Genomic DNA, 17,656 nt, shown 5'->3' with positions numbered 1-17,656 from the left:
CCCCCAGTGCCCCGGGCGGGAGGCGGTGCGGGCGGGCGCGCGCAGGAGCGCTGCGAGCACGGGCTGTCTCGGTCGGATACGGTGCGGGCGGGCTCAGGAGGGGCGGAGCCGGCGGCGGAGAGTGATTCGGGCGGGCGTAACTGCGAACTTTTGTTTGGTGTGTTGTGTGAGTTAGTTTCCGCCGCCGGGACAGAGGCGCCGGCCGGGCTGGGCCGGGCTCGGGGAAGCGCCGCACGGCCGGAGTTGTTTTGCCAGTTGCCGCGGCCGGGTCGGCTTCCCGACCGAGGGGTGAGAAGCACCGGCGACAGCAGGACGAGCCCGCGGCCCGGGGTGCGGGGCATGCGGGACTGGGAATCCGGGCTCTAAGCCGCCGAGCCCCGCCAGGGAAGCGCCGCGGGGTCCCGACGGAGCCATGGATCCTGGGCAGCCTCAAACGCAGCAGCCGCCGCAGGCAGCGCAGCCCCCGGCCTCGCAGCAGCAGGCGCCGCCGCAGCCCCCGGGCGCGGTGTCGGGGGCCCCGGCCGGCGCGGCGCAGCCTCCGGGTGCGGGGCCCCCTCCGGCGGGGCACCAGATCGTCCATGTGCGGGGCGACTCGGAGACCGACTTGGAGGCGCTGTTCAACGCCGTGATGAACCCCAAGGGCGCCAACGTGCCACACACGCTGCCCATGCGACTGCGGAAACTGCCCGACTCCTTCTTCAAGCCGCCCGAGCCCAAGGCCCACTCCCGCCAGGTGAGGGGGAGGGAAGGAAGGGGCCCACGCCGCGGGCGGGGGGGGGGGCGGCCCGGCTGGGCCGTGTTCCCCCTCCCCGCCGCCGAGCTCCTCCCGGGGGAGGCGTGTGGGGGAGGGGGCCGGGGCGGGAATCCGCGGGGCCGAGCAGGGCGGGGGGCGCCCGGCCGGGGCTATCGGGGCGCTCTCTGCCGCCCCCCCGCACCCCTTTATTTGTTCTTCCCCCGGGGCAGGGCCGCCTCCCGCGCCCCGGGACGCCGGCGGGGTCGGGGTCGGGGCCGGGGCGGCAGCGGGAGGGCGGGAGAGCGCTGGCTCCGTCCCGGTCTCCAGCGGGGCCTCCAACTCCACATCCGCTCTTTGGCTATCTCGGCCTCACCGGGAAGGCGACTGTGGGGGTGAGCCCCTAAAACTTGGGTGAAAACGCTTCGCTTGGAATTTCGCTTTGCGGTCGAATTCCTTGCCCTCTGTGGAAGGGGTCGATGAAGTGCTGCCAAACCTACACCCCCTCGCCCAGTCAGACAGTAAATATGGATGTGACTTTTCCACCATTTCAGCATGGTGCTGGGCTGAGTAGGATTAACCCCCCACATACACACGCAAGCACATCCGAAGTTAATTCCCGAGCCAGACGCCAGGTCTGACGGCGTCCAGGGTCCGCCGGGCGCAGCGGCGGCAGCCTGGGACCGGGGCTCGGAGCCGTGAGGCCTCGGCCGTGCCGGCCCGGGGGAGGGAGGGATGCGGGGCAGGGCCGCGCAGGGAGCGGGGGAGGGATGCGGGGCAGGGCTGGGAAGGGGCGGGGCAGGGCCGGGGGGAAGGGGCGATGCGGGGGCAGGGCTGGGGAGGAGCGGGGCGGGGGATGCGGGGCAGGGTCGTCGCTCGGCCTCCGGGAGCATTTGGTGTTTAAGCAGAGGGACTTTTGTACCAAAACCTAAGTGCTGGTGTGAATACGAGCGAAAGCTAATGCTGTTACCAACTTTTTCGAAGGAGACTGTGCCTACCACCAAGTCGAGTGCTATTAAGTAATAAACTTTGTTGCTGAGCTATAAAATTATTGCTTTATTATTGGCTATTGTTACTTTTTCTGTGTAGCCAGTAAGAGTGAAACTCACCGTGTACTGGTGCCTGGTACCCGTGTTGTTAAGGGTCTGTCAACATTTCCATTATTAAACTTCTGTTTTGAACGATTTATAACTTGACTTCAGAAGTTCGTTCCAGGCTGAACCTTGGCAAGTACTCTCCCAGCCTAGGAGTTAATTCATTTTCCAAATACTCAAAAAAGCAGTCTGGCCTTCATATAGGAAGACTGAAAAGAAGATTGGAAGAGGTGGAGCTGATCTGCTTCTGTAGTTTTGCTAGCTTCTAAGTTGCAGACCTTTAATAACATACTGAAATCCAGCAAGGAATAAGGGGTTTAGTGTATAGTGCTCTCCCAACTTGTGCAAATTTCATCACGGTTTCATTGTGTAGAAATCTGAAAGGATAGACCGTTCATCCAACACTTGGTGCTGTGTCTTGTTAAATACAGTAACTGCAGTCAAATAGCTCTTGTGTTTGAATGCACTTAAAGTGTGTGATGATCATACAACTTTTGGTTGTACTTTTAGGCTTAGTCTAACATTGTAAACAATTCACAATTGTGAATGTTAATCTTCGTCTGTAAAGCATATTTAGTTGGATCACTGTTCCTTGTACCACTCAGTGGTTCTTAAAACATAAACTTGAAATCCAGCTGAAGCAAGAGAGAATCATTTGCTTCACTGTGGACTGTTTTTGGTTTTCCTTTTTGTTTAGTTGTGCCACATAAACATTCTGCTTAAAGAAAAGATCTCTATTTTCTTTAATTCTGTTATTGCCAGGAATTAAAATATTGCAAATCCACTTGATTTACTACTTGCTTATTTTGTCTGAATGTAAGTGCGAAGTGATTGGTTTCCAGTTGAACGCATGGAACTTCATGTGTGCTTGCATACAGATGGAGTGAAGCAGAACTGTAGGAGTAAGTGGGGCCTCATATGGTGCAATCCCTTGTGTAGAGAGGTGTGACAGGGACTGATACGTGCATCTCATTATAGGTGTCAGTGTTGTCCTGCTCTATCTATAAAACCAGTTAATTGGTAAATACATTTCTCAAAGCCATTTTTCCTTTAATCAAGTTTTCAGAGCTGCCTTTTCTGTTCCACGTTGGACACGTATTTACTACTGGCAAAGACGTTCTGTGTGCTTATGAGTGGTGACTCCGATGAATGGGTTTGTGAGTCATTCCTGATTGACTGGGTCAACCGTTTGCTGAAGCTTTGCTTTGGATAAAAGCGTGGACAGACTCTTTATACCCCTAAAAGTTTGAGTTATTAGGAAATGTTATGTTCAGTCTTCTTGTATGGGTTTTTTTAATGGTTGAATTCGTGAGTCTTCCTTTATTGGAACTCACTGCTGCCAGCTGGCATTTCACTATTGCTTTTCTCTTTGTGTGATCTTTTAAACCCCGAGTGGGGGGTGGGGATGGTGTGTGCGTGTACTTGAATCCCCACACCCCCACTTGAAAAGGAGAGTGGGAAATTAACTCCTCCACCAGGAAGTGGGTGTGATGGTAGTGAGTGGGTGCAGTCCAGTAACAAACCATTCAATGCACGGGATGAGATCTGCTGACTGCAGGCAGGTTTGTTCTTAACCCTGTGCTGAGGAGGATTTTTAGGTTTAGTTTTTAGTTTGAAAACTTTAGTTTTCAAGATAAAACTAAGGGCTCTCAACATATAAGGTTAATATTTCTTGATTTGCACAAGGGCTTTTGTGATGCTAGTTAACCAGACTACGTGGAGGCCTGCTTGAACAGTTACAACTGGAAAATAAGCAGAACTTTAGAACAACTGAGCTATGAATTTCTCCTGAAACATTAATTTAAAGTGAAATGTCTTCTGACAACTACATTTCTCCTGAAATATAGGAATTTTAATAAAATAATTTCACTCCTGGCAGGCCAGCACTGATGCCGGGACGGCAGGAGCCCTGACCCCACAGCATGTCCGAGCTCATTCCTCTCCAGCATCACTGCAGCTGGGAGCTGTTTCTCCAGGGACACTTACACCCTCTGGAGTAGTGACTGGACCTGGAGCTCCATCTTCTCAACACCTCCGCCAGTCTTCTTTTGAGATCCCTGATGATGTACCTTTGCCACCAGGTTGGGAGATGGCTAAGACACCATCTGGACAGAGATACTTTCTTAAGTAAGTAAAATTTCTTTTCAATTAGCTGTATCTCTGGCGCTTTTTTTTTTGTTGTTGTTGGGATACATATTTTGTTTTTACAGTCTTAGAAGAATTTCGGTAAATTTCGTTGTGCTGAAAATACGTATTTTTAAAAACCTGCTCCTGATTTTAAGTAGGGTACCCTACCACTTCAGTATTTCTCCCATATCAACTCTGCTGTTTCTGAAAACTGTATGTGGCAGTGAATATGACTGAATATTTGTCCTATCTTAATCTTAGCCAAAGAATATTTTCCATTATATTGTGTATTGAAAAATGAGTGAAATGAGCATAGTCATTCTGGAACAATGAGACTTTTGGATTTGGAGAATATTGTCAGAGTTGCCATGGAGGTCAAGATATGTTTTACCTCATTTTAATATTACAGATGTAAAAATACAGAGTTAACTTTAGAGACTATTGTAGTGACAGTATGTCAGGGCTTCTTATGTTCTGATTAAGGACAAGGGCTTAAATACACAACCAAAATGGTTTTTGCCTATTCTTTCTTCCTGAGATAATTAATATATGTGTTTGATTGCAGTATTTGTGTTTGTAACTTAACTCATCTATATTCCTGACAGTGAAAAGGAAACATCAGAATTTCTAACATTGTTTCATGTTCCTAGAACTGTGTTTTTTCACACAGTGAAATTAGTATCACCTTTTCTATAACTGAAGAAAAGTTACACTTGCCATCCATTTGACACCCAATCCATCAGGAAACATTTTCTTTTATTCTGTGCAGTTTTCTAAAACAGCAAGGACTTGTCCTTCTTTCGGAAAGTGTGCCCACCAAGACCATAACTTTCCCTCAAATATTTTGACTATAATTTGAACTTTTTATGTAGCAGCAAGTCTCTAAATAACCCATTGTGTCATATGCAGGGTGGGGAGAGGTAACACTGTGTTACTTATGTAAAACTTGTTTCAACCAAGAAAAACATATTTATTCCTACCTTTCTCACTCAAACATTGTGATTAATAGGTGCATCTGATTGAAGTAGTTGAGCTTGTAGCTTCAAAAACTAAAACAAATTTTGTCTGCAATGAAAGTTGAACTTGCAGAACTTCTTAAAAACGTTTCTTGTTCCTGTAGCTGTGGTATTCCCATACAGAGAAATTAGCTTTTTTTTTTTTTTCAACTGAAAAGAGGTTGCAGTAGTTGTCTGAAATTATTTGAGCCTGAAGGTCCCCTTTTGAGAACATTGTTGAATGAATGTGAAAATAAGCATTAGCTATAGATCTTGAAGATGTGAAATTTTCTTTGGTGAAGTTTAACAGATCAGTGTGCTCTAGAATGAGTTCTTCAGCAGGCACAAGTAGAAGTTTTTTTTTTGATCTGTGTAAGTTTATGCCATTTGAGAGCTGTAGCTCATTGAACCTTAAGGAAAGAACAGAATGAGTTTTGAAATGAAAAGCAAACTTGTTTTGACTGTGTTAGTGAGAGCTCTTAAAGAGCAGCTTATGAAGCATGAAAAATAGATATTTGATTTTAAAGTTTTGCTGCCACAAGTGTTTGTTCTTGATAGCACTGTCAATTATACAGAAGATGAAACAGTTTAAGAGATGAAAAATGTCTTCCTGCTCTTCTAATGAATTTTTTTAATTGTGCTCATTCAGGTGAAATCGGAGTGAAAGATTTATTCTTGGAAAGCTTTTTCTGCAGTTTGATTATTACCACAAAAATCTTTCCTTTTTCTTCTGTGAGTTTTTTTATCCTTTCTTGCTGTCCTGGTATCCATTTCAAAGGGTCAGGTTTCAGCAAGAACAATAAAGAGCCTGAGACTGGAAAGTACACACAAGTCTGGCAAACTCATCTGCATGAGCAAGATCGTTTGTTCTCAAGCAGACATCCAAAGTAAATGATTGAAAGAGCTGCTAACTGTGAAGGATGTGTCTTGAAGGGGAAAGGAGTGGAAACAAACCAGGTTGTTAGGAAAAAAAATAAAGGCTGTACTTTTTGAACCTCTCCCTGCTGGGTCGCATGCTGACCTTGGGAGATTTTTAAACAGCGTAATGGGCTGTTTTCTTTTGGCTTTTCTTGGGTGATGCAGTGGTATGGAAGAGTCTAATGGGGACAGCTCTGTTCACACTTGAAAAACATTTCTTTGTAAAAGGTTGCCTAATGGAATCTACAGGTGAGATCCACCAACTTCAATGGAGTTTATTAAGATTTGTAAAAAACATGAAAGTACTAGCACAATGTTTGCTCTGTATGTGTAGGAAACCCAAAGAAATTTAAGACTAGTTTTGAGTAGCAAGTTTGTATACTAAGGATTTTTTTTCAGTGATGAGTGGTTAGTTCTATCTCACAGATGCAAGTCTGCTGCAACTCGTATTTTGCCTGGTTATACCTTAAATGTTTGCTTGAAGTGTGAGTACTAAGATTTCAGATTCTAAATACCTTTAATGTGGTTCCTTCCACCATATGCAGATTTTTAGTGTCTCTTCCAAGTGTTCAGCTTTTTTTCTTGATTGGCTGCTTCACTCTTTGTTTCCAGTTGCTCTATTCTGTAGCCACTCCATGAATGGTCTGGTAATCAGACTCTAGAAAGATCTTTGCAGAATAGGTAACAATATTAGATTTTTTCCAGATGTCAGTAAGCCTTATGGTTGCAGTTATCATAATACTCTACAGTGCAAAGAGAATAATACAAAATTGAGTACCATACTTAATACACTCTGGAATTACAGTCACTTCCACTAATGAGTGGGTCAAGCACTGTGAACATAGTAATTTGTGCAAAGAAATGAAAACAGTGTATATGGGAGAGAAAATACTTAATCATCTCTGTGTGTATGTATGTATATAGAGAGAGATGTGCAAAGTTGTTTGGCCAGGTATTTTATATACACACCCCATGTATCCATACATATCAAAAGAAGGTGAGAGCAGTACTATAGGGTTTGAACCAGAGCTATTCTTGTAAATTAGTCTGTCATCTGGATAAATAGACCCCCTTATGTATGAATGCCCAACATATGATTTGCCAGAATTCCACTCATTAGCATTCATCTCACTGTTATGAGTAGTACTGCTGAGTTTAATTTTCCCTTAGCAATGATTTTGAGCAGTGGTTAAGGCCTGCTTACTGTACAGCTGGTAAAACTATTTTTTATTGATACTGCTCCTTCAGTGGAGCTCGTAAGTTAAGACTTGCTTGGTTACTAAGTGGTCACATCTGAGTCATCTCTCACTGGTGTGCGGTAGCTTTAGCCCATTCTTAAACATACAGTAAAAAAGCCGAGCTTGGTTTGTGTGGTGATGTCAATTGCATTGCTTTTTAACCGCTTCCTGTTAGCCAGCTGCTGCTTGACATTTCGGTGAACTGTGCAGAAAGATAGGGGATTGCTCTCAAGGCAAAAGATAATGTACAGTGGGAGTAGCAGACAACAGCTTGCAGAAAGAAAAAAACAAATTTTGCTCGGTTTTAGAATTACTCTTGTATCATTTTAAATTATAGTTATCACTAATTCTCACAGAGCTTGTGTAATACCTCTTCTCTTGTTGTAGTGAGAGGAGAAGTTAACTGATAGTCCAGCAGACAAGTCTTGTAATTATTTTTCCTACAGGAAGTAGTTCTTGCAAGCAGTTTATCAACAACTTCCTATTTTTTCTGTGAAGTGTTGAATGACTTCCTGAAGGAGGCCAAGGTGGTTTTCATTAGTATTTGTGGGTGTGTTTGAGGTGTTTATCCATCTGGCAGAAAAAAAGATTGCTGTTACGCATTTCTCATGTACGCCATACAGAGGTATGGCTTTGGATGTTATGAAACTAACTCGTTTTAAGACAACAGGGAAGTTTGTTACTATAATTTTTTGGGAGGGTTTTTTTTTGTTTGTTGGGGATTTTTTTTTATTTCCTCATGTTACACATGAAAAATATTCAGTGATACTGTTAAATTTCTCCTGCATCCTGTTTTTATCCCTGACTGGTACTACCCACTACACCAATATCCTTTGCTCCCCTCGGTCTCCCCACCCTACCAAAGTAATCTTAGTTTTCAAGGACAAAAGGTGTTCACTTGAAAAACTGCAACCACAACTGCATATTTTATTGAATATCTTAATTTAGTGTGGAAGTGCATATTCAGAGTCATCAATATGACTTCTTCTGTTTATAGTTCTATAGTTCTATAATTCTATAGTTCAGGCAAGCTGGTCAGCAAAATAGCAGTATTGGTGGAAGCCAAAACTGTACCCACTGCTTTTCATGGGCTTCTCCACTTTTGAAGATCTTTGGATGCAAAATTATATTTGTAATATATCAAGTTAGTTGCATTTTTATATGTTGATGATTTGACTGTGTAAGAAAATACTCAAAAGATCAAAAATCTCCCTAGAAAAAGCCATGAAAAAAAGGGTACTGTGGACACTGTCAGTTTCAGAACATAGCTGAGGGAAAAACATTAGTTAAAACACTTTCAAAGGAAAGCTTGCTGTGGTATATTTTTGACAATTTAAGGCAAGACAGTCACAGTACTACTAAGTATATTTTTCCTTCTACCTCTTACTTTGAAGAGTCCTATGAAAGAACAATAACACAAGCTATTTCAAGATTGCAATTCTACTGAAGGTTTCAGTATCTTTGAAAGGGCTGAGGAAGAATAAGGGCAAACATGCCTTATTTGTGTTAGCACTGAGACTGGACATCAATGAAGACAGTGGCACACATTGTCTTGTATTGGTCAAATAGCACTATCTATGCATTCAGTACCCTGCTGTACAAGGTGATTTTATAAGACTATTCCAAAAAGCAGTTAGATATGATTTCAGGTAAACCAAAAACATATCTCATGGTTTTCACTAATGTATTTTTTTTATTTATGAGCATATTGACATTTATTATCTTCAGAAGAAAATAGAACTGGGGAAAATACAGTATCTGTGGCACCTGGTTGGCAGTTAAGCATTAAATTCTCTCTGAGGATTTTTTTTGAAATTAGTTGTTGATCTGAACCTTTCATCTTCCCACAGGTTTTGTCTTTCGCATCTCTCTCATAAAAATAATCTATGTGCTTTATAGTGCCTGATTTTGGATTTATATGCTTTAGGTATCTCATACTGCTTTGTAGTGCTGCTTTCCTATCTCCTGAATCAAATTTGAGGTCAATTTTATCTTATTGGTGCTCTGAAAACTTTTTATTATGCTGAAAGCTGTAATTGTGACCAATTCTTAACCAGTCTTTTAAAATTAAAAATACTAAAATATCCCTGATTACTAATAAGAAGAGTATTCACGTACAGGTTTAATCGCAATTTCATGTTTTAAAAAAAGATGCAATTCTACTTATTAAATATTTAATCTGGTTATATTTGAGTTAGAGTTGTAGCATTAAGCACTATGGATGTAATTACACTGCTATGGAACTACTTCTGTTTTCTGAGGACCTGACTTCTAAAGACAAACAACAATTTGATATAAATCAAGATGAGTCTCCTCTGGATTTTTTTACTTTTTGCTTTTTATTTTTTTCTGTATAGGGAATATGGCAATGAATTACAGTAGTGGGGTTTTTAGTAGTCATCTGGCTTGTAGCATAGGGTAGTCTTAACCCCTCAGTCACATGATGAAAACTCCTGCTTGATAGAAAGCACTAAAATAATAAAATGATGTTAATTTGAAAATGCCCATGAATGTAAGACTGAACACAACTGCACCATATTTTTGAAAGAAGCTTCTAATGGTTAAATGCTGTTGAACTGATCAGTGGCATGTTTGGGTAAAATCATAACAACTTTTACAAGATTCATCTCTTACTCTCTTATCTTTCTCCTCCCGTAAAAGGAAAAAATAATAGTAGCTTTAAAATTTGAAACGTAAAGCCACCATTTCTACTTTGCTCAATTTTTCTCTGCAATTGTGGCACAACAGCTGTAAATTTTTAAAAGCTGACGCAGCAAGCAAATTCGATTTTTCACTCTCTCTGGTTTTAGACTAAACCCTCAGAGAAAGTAACTTATTAGCACTGGGAGTGCTGAAATATTTGATGGCAGGACCTAAATTAAGTCACACATAAAATTAAAGCAGAGTTCCTGTTGCTCTCAAAGACATGTTTTCGCATATCGGACGTAAGCACTGGTCGTAAGAACTTAGGGGCTGACACCCAGGAGAGCAGGAGGTGTTGCTCAGGGCTATGGTGCAAGATTAACTGTTAAAACTAGCCTGAGTTACAAGCAATCTTGACTAAGACTAGACACCTCTCCTTTGCAACCAACCAAAATAAAAATAAAAAAAAAACAAAAATGAGGTAAGCAGCAAAAGAGATCTGTCATCCAAAACCAGAGATGTTTGTCTTCTTTTTATATGTGGCCAGAGCACTGCCTGTGTTTATCTTCATAGCTGGGAACAAATTCAGATGATGTAATTAGATTTAGTTTAACCTTTTAAAAATGATAGCTGTTCAGTTCTTGTATTAATTTGTGTCCTTGTGTTTTTATACACTCTAACATACTTGCATTTATTGTTTGTACATTTCTCATATACCTGTGCAGTGAAACTCAATAATGGTGGGTGGAACTTACTGGTTTTTGCTATTTGAGTAAATGTTCTGTTTTTTAAGGTGTGGTTTTTTCTTCTTTTTTTTTTTATTTTCTCTTCCCCTGGCAACAAGCTGTGAGTGATTATGTAAATGCTGGTATTTACCTTAATCAGTTTCTCATGTAAATTCTGAAGAAAATTTCACTTGAATGAATGCAGGAAATGTACAGGAGATTTCTGTGAGTAACAGTCTTCTGGTAAGTGCCCCTGAGACACCAGCAGGGTACCATGTAGTTGGCCCAAGAGAATGACAGAATTTTGTGTCTTGGGGAAATTTAAGAGCATGGGGGTTACTATGATGGGAAACAAATTCTTGGGGAAATGTTGGATTGGAATCTTAACAGATAATATTAATAAATAACTGGTTGGACACTGTCCCCCAAACAGTTTGCTAAACCTGATTTTGATGTTAGGCTCTATTGGGAAATTTACCAGATGAACTATATTTTCTTTTAAGCATTTGAATAGGAATCTACAGCATGGGGAAAATTTGTTTTTAATACAAAACCAGTACCTCATAGCTGCTTTTTGCTAAATGAAACTGGAGTTTTATTTGGAGAACAAAAGTTTTTGTAAGTCATGACTAAGCTGTGTTGCTGTTTCATGGCCTCCTGAAGTCCTTCTTGGAGTCTGTTTTCTGGGATTCACTCTGTTGCTGTTTTATTTGGCTTTTAACTAAGTTACTTCAGGCTGTGTTTCAGGCAAGTATTCTAAATTGCTGGTTAAGTCAAGGTAATAATACAAAGCTGCCTTGTAAAGTAAGACTTTTACCAGTATACTGCCTGTCAGTCATGTCAGTTGCTAAGGAGACAAAGCTGCCTTGAAAACAGTCTTGGACTTTGCTTTAATTTTGCTAACGAGGCTTTGCTTCGTCACAGTGAAAGACCAGATCTCTTTTGTTGAGTCTCTGACATGCTGTTTGGTAACTTAGATCGGTGTTAGGGGTTCAGTGTAGTTACTGATTATTACACTGAGGTTATGAAGCCAGGTTTTTTCTGCTAAATTCTTTTATAGGAAAGTCAAATAAAGGTCATTTACTATTGCTAGTTTATCTCCAGTGAGTTCTGATTTATTGAGAAGTCTGATTTATTATTGGAAGTCTGCACTACACTGTTTAAACAGTGTTACAACTTCAAGGCTGCCTTTGCCTTTCTGATTCCCTTGATGCAAGTCAACTTTTTGCTTTTACTGGGTATGTTATCAAGTTAGACGTCTATGGCTGAATAAAGCATATAATCATAGGTTTATAGGCAAAATGGAATTCTTTAAATAAAGAAAATAAATGCAACTTGCAGGCATATTTTCTTATTGGATCTTGCTTCTCATTTTTTGGCTAATTTGTTGTACTTATTTGAAAAGCTTGGTTGGCAAGTCCTCTGCAATTACTTTGATTGCAACATTTTATGTAGTCTCTTTAGAATGGTGAAGAATAAAAAGAGAAATTTCTTCCTTTGTTTGCTAGCTATGCTGTTTGTGTAGTTAATATGATTAATAGATCTAAGTGTCCAATGAACATATAATTCAGTAGTGATTCTTACTTACAGAACTTTTGTCACTCTCAGAGCAGCCAGCTTTGCATGAGTTAAGGATATGAAATATAGATACTGAAAAAGGTGTAATCTGATACACAAAAGGCTGTGACAGAGTTGCTTTGAAGTCTGTTCTATGCCATCTTTAGAGGCTATTTTTTAATATACAAGAAAAACATGTTTGCAGAAAAAAAAAGTAATACTGTGCTGTAACTGGAGTTCAGGTGTCTATTGACTTCATTGATGGTCTGTGGGAAATGATGAATTGTAGTCATTTAACAGTGAAGTATTTTAAATACTTCCAGTTTTCAGTGAAAACGGTTAGTAGCACATTCTGTGGTTACAGGATTTTGTATACAGGAGGCTGACTAAGCTAAAATTGCCTGTGTTTTAGTTCATGTATGGATAGATTTTTGAGAGCTTTTTGTTATGCTGCTGTTGACAGAATTATGTAATCATTAGTGTGTTTCATTTTTATACCTTTGGCCTCTAAAGGTGTGCATACTTAATTTCTGTCTGTGTATATCACTTCTGGCCAGTGAGTATAACATTTGGACTGAAGTAAACATTCTCTTTCATAACTGGTATTTCAGGTTTTCACTTTTTATGAGGTTTTAATTCTAAACCTAAGCAGACCTAAGATTTTAGAACCAAATAATTAGTAAGTAACAGTGGGCAGGAACTTTCAGATTTGTAGTGTTAGAACTATTAATCTTACTGATTGTGAGGGTTTGGCTTTGTCTCTTTATTCTTCCTGTAATGACTATTAACAGGAAAAATATCTGTTGGATTTTTAATAATATCCTGGTAATTCAGACATTGGTTAGGCATAAGGAAGAAGAAATGTGAAACAGACCTTAGCATAAACAGTTAGTTAAGAATTAACATTTTAGCATCCATGTTAACAAGGTCAAAGAAAGTCTTAATTACATGCTTTTGAAAATTGTTTGCAATTCAGCATCGTCCCCATTTTTTATTACACTGTCAGATGGGTCCTGACATGATCAGCTTTGTGTTATGCAAATTTGTTGAGGAACTTGGACAGTTCATTGTTTTCTTAATTAATTAAATTTCAGTTTTATGTGGTAATGTATCCAGGAAAAAAGAATCAATCAATCAGCTTCATCGTTGTGGTACACATTTTCCAACTTTCAGTTTTAGTGTTGCATTGGAGTTGGGAACATGGAAGCAGAAGGGGAGGATGCTTTTTTTTTTTTTTCCTCTGGTGCAGCTATTTGTGTAGTTTTTGCTGACAGCTACAGTTTGAATCCTGTTTATGCTGTGATGGTGAGCAACTCAGATTGTGGATGAACTTCAGCTGATTCCTTTGCCCTTCAATCTTGTTGGAGTAGATGTGTAGGCTTCTGTCTGTGCCAAGCTTCACCTTTTTCAAATGGCCTCAAATGCTTGCTCTCTGAAATCCAGATTTTAAGTGGTTTCCAAGCTAAGGTAATAACTAACTTAGCCAATAGTTGAGGGAGTGGCAATAAAGTGAAAATTGCTGGGTTTTGTCATGGATAAAATTTATGTAAATCAGTTTATGGGAAGAAGTCTTTTATATTTGCAAGAGACAGTTGACTCTTGCTTTGTGCATGCAAACGTGCATGCATGATTGTATGGAATTTATTTGAAATATAGGAGATTCTGGTGTTGATGATTTTTACTTTACCAGGATCTTTGCATAATTTGCCTATAACTTTTTATGAAAAGTATAAGCAAACCTAAAATTTTGCTATTGTGTGGTGCTTTTACTTCTTAACTAGCTTACATGACTTCCTTCTGATTTCTCCTGATAAATACATTTGATTATTATTGCTGAAACCTGCAGCTGAGACATGAACTTACCAGACCTTAGAATACTTTACTGAGGTATATAAAAACTGTGTAACCATTCATCTACATACCCACCGTTGATTAAAATTTTCCAGCCTCGACTACCATTTATGCACATACTGTGTCCCTTCATCTAGTCAAACTGCAAGATACAGTTTAGATAAAAGGTGTTCTTCTGTTGTATAGAATGCAGTTCAGTTCCTGACTTCCAGCTAAAAATCTTGTCTGTTTTGCAAGTTGTAGAAGAACAAAAAAGATGCAAATTCCTGTAAGCAAACTCCAAAAAGTTATATTAAATTAATACATACAGACTGCAGTGCAGTAACAACTGGTGCTGTCACACTGTGCTTTTTACAGTCCTTTCATTAGGACTAGTAGGCTTTCGTTTAGGTTAGTGTAAATCTTGCATACTATTTGAGACAATATTTCTGCTAAAGAAAGAAAAAAACATTTATTTGTCAAAGCTATTAGGCTGTTTAGCTTATGTTGATGCCCAGTGTTTTAGATTATTGCTGGTGAATCCTACAGCAAGGCTGAACTGCAGAGTCACATGATAGTGTTGTGTTGTTTATCATAGAGGTATCTTTCTGAGTAAAACATCTAAAATATCCTTAAAATTAACAGGTGAAGGAAAAAAATCAGAAGATGATACGTGATAGAAGTGGAGATAAAAACCAGCAGTACAGGTAGTAGGGGTGCAGTAGAAGTAGCTATGCTGTTCTCCCTAAGTCTCCTTTAGCTGTTCTTGAGGTGTTCGAGATGCTCAGTTTTAAAACCTAGCAATTGCTGGCCCTGCCAGCATTGTTGAAAGCCCCCATTTAAACCGAGTCCAGGTGCCTGTCCAGGTAACTCTCTTGTTGCTAGTAGTGGTGATGAGCAAATTTGCAAAGACTAAGCAGGGCAAGCATATACTCTTCAAGCAAATACTCTTCTCTGAGAACTCTGCTGGCTTCCAACTGTCCCCCAAGACTTGTGTTGTCTCTGCCTGAGGCCCCTTTTAGCATTGGCTGCATGCTTTGGCAAGGAGTCTGTCTAACTGGTCATCTGTCCACTGCATGAAGAAACAACTTCCATCTCTACTAAGCTTGGCTCCCATCAGCTGTATTCACTGGAGCCCAGTTCTTACTGTGTGACAATGAACAGTTGGTACGTATTTGTTTAAGATTGCTGTCTTTTCCTCTGGAAACTGCTTATTTTGAGATTTGAAGAGCCCTAACCTGCTGGATCTTCATGGAATAGAAGCTTTTTTCAGTTATCCCTGCAACACAGCTTTTTCATATCCTTAACTCGTGTTTTTCAATTGTTATTTTTCAAGTGAAAGGTTAGGAATGTTTAGCAGTATTCACTGTTCTGAACCTTCCATCTAAAAGGTACTCAGTTTATTTGTACTGCCACTTGTCCTTTTGCTCTATATACCTGTTTTTTCTCCCCAGTTCTTTGCAGTTAGCAGTTAACAAAAACTAAATTTGTATCACTGGGGAGCTTACAGTACTGCTTCTGCTTTCACTTGGATAGATTCCACTGTATAGACTCTTGTGGAAGTTTGCATGAGTCCCACCTCTGGTGCAAGAGCTGCTGATTCCTCCTTCCTAGTGCTGTGTGTTTGCTTTATAGTTTCTTACTGGTAACTTTTTCTTTGTGTCATATCAGGACCTATCCACATGCTGTAGCTGCCTTTTGTTTGTTTTAATAAAACCCAAAAATACTTGCTTTTCCTAATTCCATCTTGTAATCATTAGTTTCTGAAGCGTCATGCCTACTGTGACTGCTGTGTCTGCAGAAGGGGAGCCTTCTGTATAAACGTTGAGAAGCAAATACTTCTGTTGGTGCATTCACCTTGAAAGAGAAAGATCATCTGCACTTGTGTCTAGCTTATATTTGGGAGCTGCTTCAACCAAATGGAAGTGTTGCGGGTATGATAAAATGATGTGTATGTGCTTTAAAATACCCAAGAATGATTAATTTCTAGAACAAAGTATTTTGTGGATGACAGTACACACGTACTAAATTACGTACCAGATGCACTGAACCTACTCAATGTATGTAGGTCTTGCACTGAATGGAAATGTGATTGAAGAAGTGTGCAGTGGCAGTGCATTTGGATGATGGCTTATGTTTCTTTATAAACTCTGTTTCAATGATACTGAAACAATGTCAATCTCAACCATGCTTTGGAACTGTCATTTGATATTCTATAAAATTTTGCTACAAAACCATTTCTGCCTATACTATACTTTCTAGTATCTGAATACCAGATGCTTACACCATATTTTTCTGTGTCATGCAGCATGTCTACATAGCACAACAGTTCAGTAATCAAAAGAGAAGTATTTGGCTCTCCAGAGTTGAGGCTTTTTTAAGGATTGTCAACCATCTCTGATTTTGTGGTATTGAATATGTTGTTTCAAATGTAGCAATTAGTAAATAGATAATAATGGACGGTTGTCTGAGCCTGAAAAATACCTGAGTAATTAGCTCAGTGGAAGCTTTCTTCTCATACTTCTCATCAAGTAAAGGTTGATTGATTCTGCATAGACAGTTCAACATTTTTCAGGTCTTAAGTTGACTGGAAGTACAAAGAACCATGAATCAACAAGTGATCTAGACATGGTTTGGGTTTTTATTATCTGTTTTTCCCTTCAAGTTCATAGCCACAACCATTAGTGTCATTATCTATCCAACCTAGTACTTAGTGAAAGCTGGTCATCCATCCAGCTTTCTGCTCAAATCACACAAATGTTGCTAAAGCTTAATCAGGTCAGAAGTGACCTGTTGAGCCAAGTCTGGAAAACTTCCAAGGTTGGATACCACATCCTCCCTTCCTCCTATTAAAATGATCTTTCATAAGATGATTTCTCCACAGCACAGCAGAATATCTAATGTAGCTCCTGGTGGACACAATGATTTTGTAAAGGGGCAGAAGTTTCTCTACTAGCCAAAAAAAAAAAAAAAAAATTCTTTAAGTGGTATTTTCTTATGATTAAAAAAAGCAATTAAGGCAGCTGCTATATTGCATTTACATAGCAGGATTTTGATAGTGGGGGAGCTATAGGGATGATTTCTTTGAGAAGTTATTAGAAGCTTCCTCCATGTCTCACAGAGCCAATGCCATCTGTCTGTACGAAGCTGGCGAAGATCAAGCCCATCAGTGACAGAGGCAGTTCTTCTGGAATAATGCATTTAAGAAGAAGGGGAAAAATCTGCTGCAGAACAGCAATAGCTGAAGGAAAGAGTGAGAATATGTGAGAGGAACAGCCCTGTAGATCCTAAGGTCAGCGCAGGAGAGGCAGGAGGTGCTCCAGCCTCTGGAGCTGAGATTTCCCTGCAGCTCCTGCTGCAGCCCATGGTGAGGCAGTTGTGCCCCTGCAGCCCATGGAGGTCCATGGCGATGCAGAGATTTATGTGCAGCCCCTGCAGGACCTCATGCCAGACCAGGTGCATGCTTGAAGGAGGCTGTGACCCCGTGGGAAGCCCACGCTGTAATAGGCTTCTATCAGAACCTATGGCTCCATGGAAAGAGAAGCCCACACTGGAGCAGGTTTGCTGGCAGGACTTGTGAGCCCATGGAGCATCCACACTGGAGCAGTCTGTTCCTGAAGGGAACCCCCCGCTGTGGGGAGAACCCACACAGGTGTAGTCTACAGCCTATGGGTAGAGCTCATATTGGAGCTCTTAGTGAAGGACTGCATCCCATGGGAGAGACCCCACACTGGAGCAGAGGCGCTTCCCCTGAGTAGACAGCATGTCTACTGACAGCAGCCCCTATTTTCTGTCCCCC

The 17,656-nt window shown here is 40.8% G+C and overlaps 1 protein-coding gene across 9 annotated transcripts in view; it reads left to right on the top strand.

Annotated features, from left to right (window-relative positions):
- Positions 1-309: 309 nt before the first annotated feature.
- The window catches only part of YAP1 (Yes1 associated transcriptional regulator), an 86,888-nt gene continuing 69,541 nt past the window's right edge, over positions 310-17,656 (top strand). For 2 of the 9 annotated variants that reach the window (XM_086882014.1, XM_086882012.1), the window contains exons 1-2: positions 310-733; positions 3,704-3,951. In XM_086882014.1, coding sequence (XP_086738140.1) covers positions 413-733; positions 3,704-3,951 — 569 coding nt within the window. In that variant the 5' untranslated portion in view covers positions 310-412. Of the gene's footprint in view, positions 734-1,558; positions 1,750-3,703; positions 3,952-17,656 lie in introns of those variants that run through there. The other 7 variants (XM_086882016.1, XM_086882013.1, XM_086882010.1 and 4 more) reach the window with 4 other exon arrangements.

The sequence above is a fragment of the Cyanistes caeruleus genome, chromosome 3, assembly GCF_971803275.1.
Source record: "Cyanistes caeruleus chromosome 3, bCyaCae1.hap1.1, whole genome shotgun sequence".
Lineage (NCBI taxonomy): Eukaryota > Metazoa > Chordata > Aves > Passeriformes > Paridae > Cyanistes > Cyanistes caeruleus.
This window is presented reverse-complemented; position numbering and strand designations above follow the sequence as displayed.